The sequence below is a fragment of the Rhinoderma darwinii genome, chromosome 5 (assembly GCF_050947455.1).
Source record: "Rhinoderma darwinii isolate aRhiDar2 chromosome 5, aRhiDar2.hap1, whole genome shotgun sequence".
Classification (NCBI taxonomy): domain Eukaryota; kingdom Metazoa; phylum Chordata; class Amphibia; order Anura; family Rhinodermatidae; genus Rhinoderma; species Rhinoderma darwinii.
The window spans coordinates 67,847,316-67,860,973 of record NC_134691.1 but is presented as its reverse complement, the minus strand read 5'-3'; the positions used below and the strand labels follow the sequence as shown (position 1 = coordinate 67,860,973).

The following is a 13,658-nucleotide window of genomic DNA, read 5'->3' as shown; positions in this document are numbered from 1 at the left end:
TAGCTGTAGGCAAAGATTCAATCAGCCACTGCCAAAAACATCTGCAAGTGCCTTTTTTCATGAGGCAACAAAGTAATTGACCACGTCAAGATACAATACACATCGCCCTATACACATTAAACTGGTTGATTTGGTGGACATTAAAGCTGAAGGCTATAGGGGGGGGGGGGGTTTATTAAGACCTGCATTTCATATGCCATTGTTAATAGAAAGAAAAGTTGGAGTAACATGTAACGCATTTATTAAAAGGTGAATTGTGGCGCAACGATTGCGGCTGTGCGCCACACATTCCTCCGATTCGTCCATAAAATAAAAAAAACAAATACTCATCTACAGCTTTCCAATGCAACTCATACAAGGTCCTGAAGCCTAGGAGTGTCAGGATCTTAATACATTTTTATTTATTACTTTATTTTTTATTTTATTTTTTAATTTAAAGGGGTTTTCCCATCAAGGACATTTATGACATATCCACAGGATATGCCATAAAAGTTAGATACATGTGGGTCCCACTTCTGGAACCCGCACTTATCTCTAGAACGGGGCCCCTTAAACCCTGTTCTAGCTTTCTCTGACGCTTCTGATTTTCGACCATATTTCCGACCATATAAGAAGAGAAAAGCGAAGCTCACTGAGCTAGTGAATGGCAGTTACGGAAACCGTGTAGTATGCGAGCTACACTGCTTTTGTAACCACCATTCACTTCTTTGCGACTTACAGAAACAGCGTAGCCCAGCGAGCTACGGTGTTTTCTTCTTATATGGTCAGAAATCACAAGTGTCAGCAGAAACAAAGAAAGCTAGGATGGGGTTTAAAGGGCCCCATTCTGGAGATAGGTGCGGGTCCCAGAGGTAGAATCCGCATCTATCTGACATTTATGGCATGTCCTGTGGATATGTTATAAATGTCACTTTTGGAAAATCCCCTTTAATTATCTGCTGGGGGTGTGGTTGGGGGGTAACTCAATCAGGTAGAGGCCCAGCACAGGCCTCTACCTTGCTACTCCCCACAGAGGGAAATCTAGGCCAGCTAGGAGATAGTGAAGATTTCCACTATAATTTAAGACCGTTTTCTTGCATAAATTATGATAAATGTGTCAAGCCGCAGTGGCCCTGCACCCTTTTGTAATGCCATGCCCCCTGCCCCCAAGAGTGGCGAGCATCTTTTTGTGCCCTTTTGCCCTTTTTTTCAAAAACTGCCGTAGAATGTTGATAAATTCCCCCCTATATGTTCAGCAGAAAATAGAGATTTTAGCCCATGGGGGAACTAATAAAACTGGCAGCTGGCCAACAAGAAAATCAACATACACATTTACTACACCTAAGGATTTAGAAGCCGTGTGAAGCTTTCAAGTTTAGTTGTGTTAACTAGGAAAGTCACGGTATTATAAAATTGTATAGAAAATATATTAGATGAATCTAAATAAACAGAATTTTAAGCTTTTCCCAATACTATTTTCTGATTCACAGATGCTAAAGGACTCAGTGACCCAATGAAGATTAAAAATATGCGTTACCAAGTACAGATTAGTTTAGAAGACTACATTAATGATAGACAATATGATTCTAGAGGACGATTTGGGGAACTTCTGTTACTATTGCCTACTCTTCAGAGTATAACCTGGCAAATGATTGAACAAATTCAATTTGTAAAATTGTTTGGCATGGTTAAGATTGATAATCTTCTCCAGGAGATGTTATTGGGAGGTGAGTTATTTCATCATTCTGTTCATTCTTTTGATTGCAAAGCACATTAACAATGTTGGCTAATGTTGCTTTATGTATATGCCACCGCCTACCTTGACCTGTAGAATGTTTTTTTTTAGGGACAAATGGAGATTTTATAGTTCCAAATCGTGGCGAATATATGTGTGTGTATATATATATATATATATATATGTGTGTATATATATATATATATATATATATATATACACACTAGTATATACATACACATATAATTTCATGCCTTTTTGTTTCATTTTATAGGTTTTACAAAAAATAGGGTGGAACATTTACATTCTGTTGTTTGTTCATTATTCCGTAAATATAATAAAAAACCTTTTGTAAGTAGTGACACATTACGCATTAGACATAACTAATCTTCATACCCCTAATAAAGTTGCTATTTTTTATGTAAATCCTAAAAGTAAAAAAACTCAGGTCATAGAACTTTTCAACCTAGATTGTTTTCTTGGTGAGATATTTTTCTAGATGAGCTTACACATTTAAGGGATTTTACAGCAATATATGGAAAATCCCAATAGTGGAAGCTTGTACTTTGTAGGGGTAATGCGTAATTGAGACAAATTTATTCAAAAGATTAAAAATATTATGTTATTTATAACACATGGTAAATGACGTTAATTAACCCCTTCCCCCTGCTTGCCTTCTGGGCCCTAATGAACAAACCATTTTTTATGTTTTTCCAACGTCACATTCGAAGATATAATTTTTTATTTTTGTGTCGACATAGCTGTAAAGTCTTGTTTTTTTGCGGGACAAGTTGTATTTTTTAATAGCACCATTTTGGGGTACATATTATTTATTGATTAACTTTTATTAACTTTTTTTGGGGGGGGGGATAGAGACAAATCTGAAATTTTGCCACTGGTTTTTGCATCCTAAATCTATGCCCTTTACCGTGTGGTATAAATAACACAATAACTTTATTTAACAGGTTGTTACGATTGCAACGATACCAAATTTGTATAGATTTTGTATGTTTTAGTACTTACACAGTAAAAACGCTTTTTTTTTCAAAATTATTTGTTTTTGTGTCTCCATATTTGAAGAGCCATAACTTTCTTATTTTTTCCCCGCTGCAGTTGAATGAGAGCTTTTTTTTTGCGGGACGACTTGTAGTTTTATTGGTACCATTTTGGAGTAGATGCGACTTTTTGATCACTTTTTATCCCATTTTTTTAAAGTCAGTATTCACAGAAAACAACAATTTTTCCATTGTTTTTTTATTTTATTTTTTACGGCGTTCACTGTGCGGGTTAAATAATGTAATAGCTTTATAGTCGGGGTCGTTACGGATGCGACGATACCAAATATTTGTAACTTTTTTGCTTTTATTTTGTTTGTTTTTTAATAGTAAATCATTTTGTAAGGGGAAAAAGTGGGTTTTTCATTTTTTTTCACATTTTTTTTATTAACTTTATTAAACTTTTTTTTTACTAGTCCCACTAGGGGACTTTATTATATACTTTTGTATTGCAGTGTATTACTGCCTGGCTGTTTTAAAACGATCAGGCATCTGCTAGGCCATGCCTCTGGCATGACCTAGCAGGCATTCACTACAGGCAGACCTGGGGGCCTTTATTAGGCCCCCGGCTGCCATCAGAGACACAGACACTCAGCGATCTTATCGCCGGGTGTCGGTGGGATGAGAGGGAGCTCCCTCCCTCTTTCCGAAACCACTCAGATGCGGCGCTCGCTATTGAGCACCGAATCTGAGGGGTTAAACGGGTGAGATCGATACTAATATCGATGTCACACGTTCGAGCAGGGATGCCCCCAGCCCTCAGCTACCTCTAGCAGCTGAGAGCAGGGAGATTTAATGGCTCCCGGCTCTGTTTATTTATTCTGATGCAGCGCCGTGAAAAGGCTATTGCATCAGCATAAAGCCCACTTATGTCCGCCGTGAAAAGGCGGTCGGCGGTCATTAAGGGGTTAAAGATGCAAAGAAAGAGTGGCGAAATTGCTGTTTTTTTTCATATTACGCCCTGAAATAGTTAATAAAAGTTAATCAATAAATTATATGTACCCCAAAATGGTGCTATTAAAAATACAACTTGTCCCGCAAAAAAACAAGACCTTATACAGCTATGTCGACGCAAAAATAAAAAAGTTATAGCTCTTTGAGTGCGACAATGGAAAAACGTAAAAAAATAGCTTGGTCATCAAGGTTTAAAATAGGCTGGTCACTAAGGGGTTAATGTCCAGCTTTACATTACAAAAAAATTTTTTAATAAGCGGGTATAAAATTTACATGTCAAGAATATATTCATGATTTGGGTGTAGATAGCATTTTATATAAAGTATTTTATTACACAAGTAAATTCCTAGAACGTCAGAAACATAGAAAGAAATTGAGCAGGTATTGATAAATCAAAATTGTCTTTATGAGATTTCTAAGTAGTGTTAATAATTTACCAGCTATTTCTAACTTTACAATTACAGCCGGTCTAATGGATACCAGTGAAATAAACTCATTTTAGGACATTTAAGAAGTTGAGAAATGTTTAACTAGTCAAACTGTTGGGTGATTTCCATAGTCCTTATTTAATTAAATGCAAGGAACTTTAGTCTTTTCTGGTTTTCTTAAAATAGACAATCCATTTCACATGGGACCTGATAATCTGATTTCCGTGGGACCAGCTCAAGGACCCCTGACAAACAGCTGATTTTGCTGGGTGATGATGCAACCAGCTTTCCATTTCCCCTGCAGCGCTCACTGAAAATAAAATTACTTTTATAATGTAATAAATAAAATGTAATAAAATTACATTACTTGGCGGCCATTCAGAAGAATGGTCAGCTATATAATATATAATACATGAACAGTCTAAATATCTGAGCAGGGGACCACCCTTCTATGATAAAAAATATGCGCCTAAAAGGGCATACTGACAGGGGTTGGCCTGATATAATTAATAGGAGCTGTGCAACAAAAGCTGCTTACCTGCTATGGATTCCATAGAGACAGAACGTACAGCTCATTCCTCTGCTGGAGATTTACAGAGCGCTGCAGGACCGCACAGTACAGACACAAACACGACAATGAGTAATTTTCTAACACATGTAATGGCAAACTAATACATTATATTACATGCAACATTATATTGTTTTTAAGGTTAAAATTGGAAGTGATCTACAGATTTGATGACCTTTTTATTTGGGATATTTCCCTGTGCGGTTTTATTTGCATCTATATCTTACTGTTTAGACCCTCACCTAGCATATTAGTTAACATGCAAGATCCAAAATAAATATTATGACATAGAAGAAAGCTAATTGTTGTAAAGACATAAACATTAGGCCTTATTCACACAAGCGTATTTAACGTCCGTGATACGTGTGTGAACAGCACACGCATCGTACGGACCTATGTAACTCAATGGAGCCGTTTAGACAGTCCGTGATTAACACGCAGCATGTGTCCGCTGCATAAAACTCACGACATGTCCTATAGTTGAGCGATTTTCGCTCATCACGCACCCATTGAAGTCAATGGGTGTGTGAAAATCACGCACGGACGCACTTACGTGTGCTGCATGTGATTAGCGCAACAGTTGTTAAAGAAAAGAAGGGAAAAATAAAACCACCTCCTTCATTTCTGTTTCTAAACATAAAAACAGTGTCATAACAATGCCATATGCGTGAAAATCACGCAGCCACGCACCAAATACAGATGACACACGGTACTGCAACTCACAAAAAACACTGCATTTTTTGCACGCGCAAAATGCACACGTTCGTGTGAATAAGGCCTTAGCCTAAGGCCTTTTTACACGGACCAATGATCGGGTAAACGAGATTAATGATCATTCATGATCTTGTGTAAACAGGGCAACGATCAGCCGATGAACGAGCAAACACGGATCTTTTATGCCGCCCGCGAGTCCTTCAGAGTGGGTCTCAAAAATGAGGTATCTATTTCACACTTAGCGGGGTTACCGGCTTTCCACCTCCCATTTTGGATATGTCCAATTGGAGCGCTCCCCAGCCTCATTTAGCTAGAACGAAGAAATGCATCAAGTGTGGCTTTGGAGGAACTTAAATGTCCAATGAAAGCAATTTATGTCCAGTGATTTCAGTTGTAATGTTTGTACGCCAGTAATATGAACTGCTCATACGACTACCTTACAATCAGCTTGTTTCTGGGGGTCTTGCGATATGAACAGCGGTTTTCCAAACTTGACAAACCCTATATTTTTGGGAGAACACAAAATTTACGCAGTGAGAATGTTTCAAGCTGTGAAAAAAAATTGTGGATTTACTGAAGCACTGTTCAAAAACATTGAGTTTTCTTAGAGCTCAGAGTGATGTTAATAAAATGGATTAATGATTCATATAATAAAGGGATCCCAGTGGTTGATGCACATTAGGCACAGATTTGATTGGTAATGGAGTGTTAAATGAGACATATTAATTTTATATCTAATATTCAAGAATTTAAAGGAAATTAAATCTACAAATAATAAACAAACATGTTACCTCTTCAGAATATTTCTTATCATCTGTTTTTTTAAAGGTTCTTCAGCTGAGTCTAATCACATGCATCATCTGACGCATCCCCATATATCTCAAGACCCCATAGTGGGACAGACCCTTCTTGTAAGTTCAATGTCTGCATCTCTACACTCAGAACAGATTGGTGAGTATTATATTAAAATATATCTCTTCTTTCCAGCTCATATATAATTTGCACATTAGTTTTGCAGATACAAAATATATAGTGATAACGTACTTACCACAGCAGCAGGCAGCTCCTCAACTGATATGGGGTGGGGGGTTGATAGACTGAACAAACATGTTCACCTGGTTAAATAAGTGACATGACTTACTTGGAGGGAGCTCTGCTGATTTGAGACAATTAGCTCACCAGTTTTAGAAGAATTGGTGCTAACGCATTGGCATCTCCTAATACTCACAATCTGCCATTGTTTAAGTGGAGCAAGCACTTTTCTCTTATTTGCAGTGGTCACCAACAGTTGCAGCAAACCGCAATCTGCAACCATCATTCGTGCTTGGTTTCTTCATTTCTAGGGTTAAATTTTAACTTAATCAATGTGAACTCCCCATTGCAGCCACAGTGAGCTGCCATTGTCATCGGACTGAAATTTGAAATTTGTTGTAGACATTCGAAAATTACGGCTGGAATGTTGTGGACATTATTAGAAACTAAAAGCCCGGGTTGTCCCACCACCTGTCAGCATTGCCGGCTGCCTCAATGCTGTAGTACTATTCTGCAGATAATTGAAGTCTCAGTATAGCAAGAGGATAACACCCATTATTCAGTATGTACTAAGTCACCTAACAAAATTATGTTGTATACATGTATATATATATATATTTCCAATCATCTTTATTAAGATCTATTTTATTCATTATCGATGGCACATGTGCCAAAGCTGAAGCTGAGAGCAGCTATAAAAGGCATCTCTCTCTGTCTGGAGGACACTGCCTGTCCATGCCTAACATGGACAGCTCATTAATTTCAATGGGCACCATGTAATGCTAGAAATATCTCCTGTGGCGGTGCTGCAGGGGAATTAAGCACCTGCTGCCAGCCGTCCCAAATAAATTACAACTGATTTCTGGGAGTCTCATCAACAAGACAACTTATTGGCTTTTTTTTTTTTCTAACAAAGATGGATTGCCCAAAGTGGTCATCCCATTTGATAATTGTTAAGGTAATTGATATACCACTTTTATATGTCACATGTGAAAGCAAGTACAATAACATATGAGTGACATTTAACAATGCTTAAGTTTTATTTTTTATAATTATATTAAAATATTTTCTATTTGATCATGTTCTAGCTACTCCAGAAACCCCTTTACCTTCCCCTCCTCAAGGCTCAGGACAAGAACAGTATAAGTTATCTACAAACCATGCCACAGTTATCACACATCAGTCTATCTTGAAACAAAAGCCTTGATGTAATCTGTTTATGTACATGAAAGGATGCCCAGTCATTTATGGACACTGCCAGTTTGACCTTGATTGTGACCTTGAATTTAAATTTTAAGAAACTCAATATTTGTCACTTGTATGTCTCATATATGTTATACAAGATCATCTTATAATTTCTGAGAATATTCTACAACAGTCTTCAGTTTTGATTTCCAGATATGGGAATAGGTTGCAGTGTTGCTACTGAATGAGCAACATGCAAACATTGACAAATGCTTTGTATATAATATATAATTTATGTTCTTAAATTAAAATGTGTTACTTCTGTGCTGTACTACAAAACTTGTCTTAGATCTATTCTAGACTTTTGTATCATACTAGCCGATCATCTCACAGTGATACAAAGTTATAGTCACATGTCATGTAGTCAGAGCAAGGCTTTTCTTCACCTGGGGCAAAGATTCAGTTTGCTGCCCTAGCTATGTATTTAAATACCTTAACCAAGGAAGAAAGGCCTGCTGGTGCCTACCCTGGCACCTGGGGCATATGTCAGCCGCCCCTAGATATGTCCCTGCATTGTAGCATTCAAGTTTGCTTCTGCCAGTAGAAATATAAACATTAGTGTAATACATATTTTTCAGATATTCTCCTTATTATGTATATGAATTTATTGTAAAAGCTTTTAGAATTTTTTTTTAATTTTATTTGTTTTTATTGTACAATAAAGTAAATAATTAGATTTGCAATTGTGTTCACACTGGATAAAAATTCCAATGTTTACAGTACACGAGTTCATATGACACTGTAATACTATTTAATTTTTCACATATTCACCATTTTCAAACTTTGTTTACTTGTAAAATAAAATAGCACCAAATGTAAAAAATTACAAAAAATAAGCCATCAGTTTGGATAACTATATAGTGCTTAATTATTTTATACTTAATAAATTACTTTTGAAGCATATTATTTCAATTTCTTTTGTTTGTGGCACTATTTCTACAAAATATACACATTTTAGCTCTCGCAATGCAAAGGTACACTAAAATAAAGAGTTAAAATGAAAATGGGTTCAGCATCACGAACAGCTGGAAACGAGGAAGTTAAGTATACAGGACGTAATATATCGGATTAATCCAACAGATAACAGTCAATTTTTTTAATCATTTTAAAATGTGGCAGGGGCCGTGCTGCGCCCCCTCCATATTTTGCATCCTGAACAAGTGCCCTGGTAGCAGCCACAGGTTGAATTACAACTGTAAAATATAAATTTATATTTCTTATTGACTCCTTTAATCATTCTTCGTGTCACAAGGGATGGGGCTCATATTGACCCCTGATAGTCAACATTGGCCTAACAAGGCCCCCAAGTGCTGTCCTGTATGCCCTAATAGCTTACTGTGTATTTTCAAAGTACAGGCATTAATGCATTTAAATGCATAGGTATTGAAATGCATTATAATAAAAAATAAAATTGATCAGTAAAAGTCACATTTTGGGACAAAAATTAAATAAAATAAATAAAGTTTATTTAAAATATTGGCAAAAAAAACACGCACACAATTTTTTTTAACGAATATATTATATTTCCCTTCATTAGAGCTGTACCTTGCATTTCTGCTGTCTGATGCAAAACAGTAAAATGGTGCCCACTGCCCAAAAAAGTAAATACTTCTTTAGATTGCAAACACAAACATATGGAAATGCAAAAACACCAAATCTTTCAGCCCATGTTTACATTTGGTATATTTGATGTAGAGGAGTAAAAAAACAATCAAATAGTACAGTACAATGCAAGTTACGTGTTGCAGAAAACGGCCCCCTCCTTTTTCGTCTTGTCTGCTGAACTGTATCATATCACAACAGCAGGAGGAAGCTTTTGCTAATGTTATATGTACAGTAAAGACAGAAACCGCTTCCTTATTGAAAAGGAGCTGAGGAGGACTGGGGGGCTACTAGGGAAGCACATTTCAGGATGGGATCTTGGCCTGTAAGTTTTAGCTGCTGTGCCGTTCCCGCTGAGATCCTGCAGAGTGATGTTGAAGGTCAGATGCTCATCTTGCCCCATCGCAGGTGTGGCCCTGCCCTAACTGCACCTGTTCAATAAATGTAAAGTATTCTGAGAACAGTGGAAAAACAATGACAGAATTTAATTTTTGGCACATTCTGCTTAGTAAAAAATTGTACTAAAAAAGAAATATACCCTGAAATGGATAAACAAGACCTTACACAGCAATGTGTGAGAGCAAGTGATGGCTCTCAGAATGCAGGGAGGCAAAAATTGGTTGCCAAGTTGCACATAGTCTGTAAATTTCACACATATACACAATACTAAATTAGAAGCAAAATATTATTGATATCTAGAGATGAGCAAATATCCTAAATTTAGTTTCGGGTCCAATTAGGTCGAATAAATGAATTGCAAATCATAATTGTCCCGATTGCCCTTAAAAACCCTGTGTCTGACTGTCTTCTAGGACTGTATCCAAGTTCAATCCAACCCCTTTCAAGCTTTTTACGCCAAGCCAAAATGTAATGTGAAAGTGACAGCAAGATATATGGGTAGAGGGAGGAATAACTGCAGTGCATTTTGGGAAGGCTGCCTGCAAGGCATTATGGGGAATCCTTCCTGAGGTAATGTGATCCGATTTCTAATCTGTAAAATGCCACTTTGCCATGAATCTTGCGCCATGAAACCCAAAAGTTTCGGAATTGACCAAATCTGAAAATTTGGGCCAGATTCGATTAGCGTAGAATTGATTCGCTCATCTCTATTGAAAACCATACTGTAGAAGTATACAAAGATTAATGATATTTAGCAATTGGATATTTACCATTAAAAAACTAAATTAGAAGAAAGAATATTATTGATAGCCATAAAGTAGAGGTTTACATAGATTTATGATATTTAAACATTGGATATTTACAATAAGAAACAGCTAAAAAGATTTCCCTGTTGGTATTTTTTATATACTGTACTTGTAGATAAACTATTCTAGATTCAAAAAATGTAACATGTAGTTCATAATTTCTCTGACAAGTTTTCTATTATAAAATATCATTTAAAATATGTACATTTCATTTTCCAAAGCCTTAAAATGACATAATTACAATGTTAACATTCAAGGATCAAAGCATTACATTAGATTGTCACTTGATGTTCTTTACATAATGTGCCGGTTCAGCCATTGTCATCTTTGTTACTATTATCTATAAAAATAAAATGCTTGTCACCTAAGGTTCAAGCTAAAGTTATGCATGGCCTTTAATAATGCTGAAACATCTGACACAACTAGTGTCTCAGAAACATTCTACAAGACACTGACTCATTGTTCTTGGCATACAAAAAATATTATCAAATGGTACTGTAGGTATTCGAAATCTATGGCTTTATTGTATTGTTCAATGTTAGATCTAAATAAAAAACATGGCATACTTATCCAATGATTGCACTATAATTATTATTATAGATTTTTTTTTACTAAACAAACATTTATTAAAGTGTATCTATACTTTTAAAAAAGCTTTTGACATGTCATGGTCATAGTCATAGAATTGTAACACCCATGGCCGCGGGCCGTCAGGATTGCTCACCTCCTGACGGCCGCAGCCATGAATCTGTGAGTGCTGGCCTGCATCTCCTCCTCAGGAGATGCCAGCGCTCACTTTCACTTCTCTCTATTGTGTCCCATTACCAAATTAGCCCATGAGCACCCTGGACTATAAGAAGGGCCCTGTCGCTTCCTGCATTGCCTGAGTATTGTTGTCATTTACCTATGTTCGTCTCTGCAAATGGTCCCTTAAGTGTTTCTAAGTTCCCAGTGTTCCCGTTCCTGCTACCTGAATCCTGTATCCCGGGCTATCTTGGTTCAAGTGCCGTTTAGAGTTGGAGTCGTGTTGTGCTGTGTACTATGCCTTCCTGGTTACACCACGCCTGGTGTCTGCCTGCTGCCAAGGTCCCATCCGAGCCTCTTCGCTACTGTTTGAAGTTACCACAGGTAGACCTATCTGAACTAGTGACTTTGACTCGTACCCTGTTGGCCAGCTGCCATACCGTCAAGGTGGTACGGCCCAGTGGATCCACGCACCCAACGTGACAGGAATGCTTTTATCCAAGCGATTCTGAGATGGTTTTCTTGTGACACATTGGACTTTGTGTTACTGCCAAAATTTGCTCCATACATTCAGTATTTAACCCCTTAATGACCAGCCTATTTTAGACCTTAATGACCAAGCCATTTTTTAAGATTTTCCATCGTCGCATTCCAAGAGCTATAACCTTTTTATTTTTGCGTCGACATAGCTGTATAAGGTCTTGTTTTTTGCGGGACAAGTTGTATTTTTTAATAGCACCATTTTGGGGGACATATTATTTATTGATTAACTTTTATTAACTTTTATTTGGGGGAAAATAGAAATAAACCTGAAATTTCGCCACTCTTTTTCACGTCTTAAATCTACGCCGTTTACCGTGTGATATAAATAATACAATAACTTTATTCAGCAGGTTGTTACGATTGCAACGATACCAAATTTGTATAGTTTTTGTATGTTTTACTACTTTTACACAGTAAAAACGCTTTTTTTTCAAAATTATTTGTTTTTGTGTCTCCATATTTGAAGAGCCGTAACGTCTTTATTTTTTCGCCGATGCGGTTGTATGAGGGCTTTTTTTTGCGGGAAGACTTGTAGTTTTTATTGGTACCATTTTGGAGTAGATGCGACTTTTCCATAGTTTTTTATTACATTTTTTACGGCGTTCACCGTGCGGGTTAAATAATGTAATAGATTTATAGTGTAGAAAAATAGTGGATGAGATCCAGCGCACAAATATAAAGGATAGTCCAATGGTAGGTTTAAAATGGAATCTGGTTCCAATTTTATTTGAATGAATATAAAACCGAGAGTCAGGCTTCCCACAACGGGTAAGGTGGATGTGAAAAAGAAGAAATAGGTGTGTAGCCTACGCGTTTCAGACGAAGTCCTCGTCCTTAGTCATGGCTGATGGCTTAGTCATTCCCGTTGTGGGAAGCCTGACTCCCGGTTTTATATTCATTCAAATAAAATTGGAACCAGATTCCATTTTAAACCTACCATTGGACTATCCTTTATATTTGTGCGCTGGATCTCATCCACTATTTTTCTACACTCCTACCAACGTGTGCCGACACGAGGATCCGTGCGCAGGAGGCATTGGAAATCCATTTGCCCTAAGGTGAGCTGGAGGTTTCCTCCCATACACGTAATAGATTTATAGTCGGGGTCGTTACGGACGCGGCGATACCAAATATGTGTAACTTTTTAACTTTATTTCATTTTTTTAATAGTAAAGCATTTTGTAAGGAGAAAAGCTGGGTTTTTCATTTTTTTTCAATTTTTTTTTTTAATTAACTTTATTAAACTTTTTTTTCACTTTTTTACTAGTCCCACTAGGGGACTATAATATGCGATTCTGCGATCACATTTATAATACACTGCAATACTTTCGTATTGCAGTGTATTACTGCCTGTCCGTTTAACACGGACAGGCATCTGCTAGGTCATGCCTGCGGCATGATCTAGCAGGCATTCACTCCAGGCAGACCTGGGGGCCTTTATTAGACCCCCGGCTGCCATTAGAGACACAGACACTCGGCGATCGTATCGCCGGGTGTCGGTGGGAGAGAGAGGGAGCTCCCTCCCTCTCTCCAAAACAACTCAGATGCGGTGCTCGCTATTGAGCACCGCATCTGAGGGGTTAAACGGGTGAGATCGATACTAATATCGATCTCACCCAGCAGAGCAGGGACGCCCCCAGCCCTCTGGCAGCTGAGAGCAGGGAGATTTGACAGCTCCCTGCTCTGTTTACTTATTCCGATGCCGCGACGTAAAAAGTCTATGGCATCGGAATAAGGCCCGTTAGTGACCGACGTAGAAACATGATGGGCCGGTCACTAACGGGTTAATTGTGAAAAACACTAACATGTGAAAAGTTGCAAAAATTAGCATTTTTCTAAATTTAAATGTATCTA

At 37.4% G+C, this 13,658-nt stretch overlaps 1 protein-coding gene across 3 annotated transcripts in view; it reads left to right on the top strand.

Moving 5' to 3' along the window:
* The window catches only part of HNF4G (hepatocyte nuclear factor 4 gamma), a 102,389-nt gene extending 93,855 nt beyond the window's left edge, over positions 1 to 8,534 (top strand). For all 3 annotated transcript variants that reach the window (XM_075828201.1, XM_075828199.1, XM_075828200.1), the window contains 3 exons: positions 1,470 to 1,706; positions 6,262 to 6,384; positions 7,554 to 8,534. In XM_075828201.1, coding sequence (XP_075684316.1) covers positions 1,470 to 1,706; positions 6,262 to 6,384; positions 7,554 to 7,672 — 479 coding nt within the window. In that variant the 3' untranslated portion in view covers positions 7,673 to 8,534. The remainder of the gene's footprint in view (positions 1 to 1,469; positions 1,707 to 6,261; positions 6,385 to 7,553) is intronic.
* The last annotated feature ends 5,124 nt before the right edge of the window (positions 8,535 to 13,658 follow it).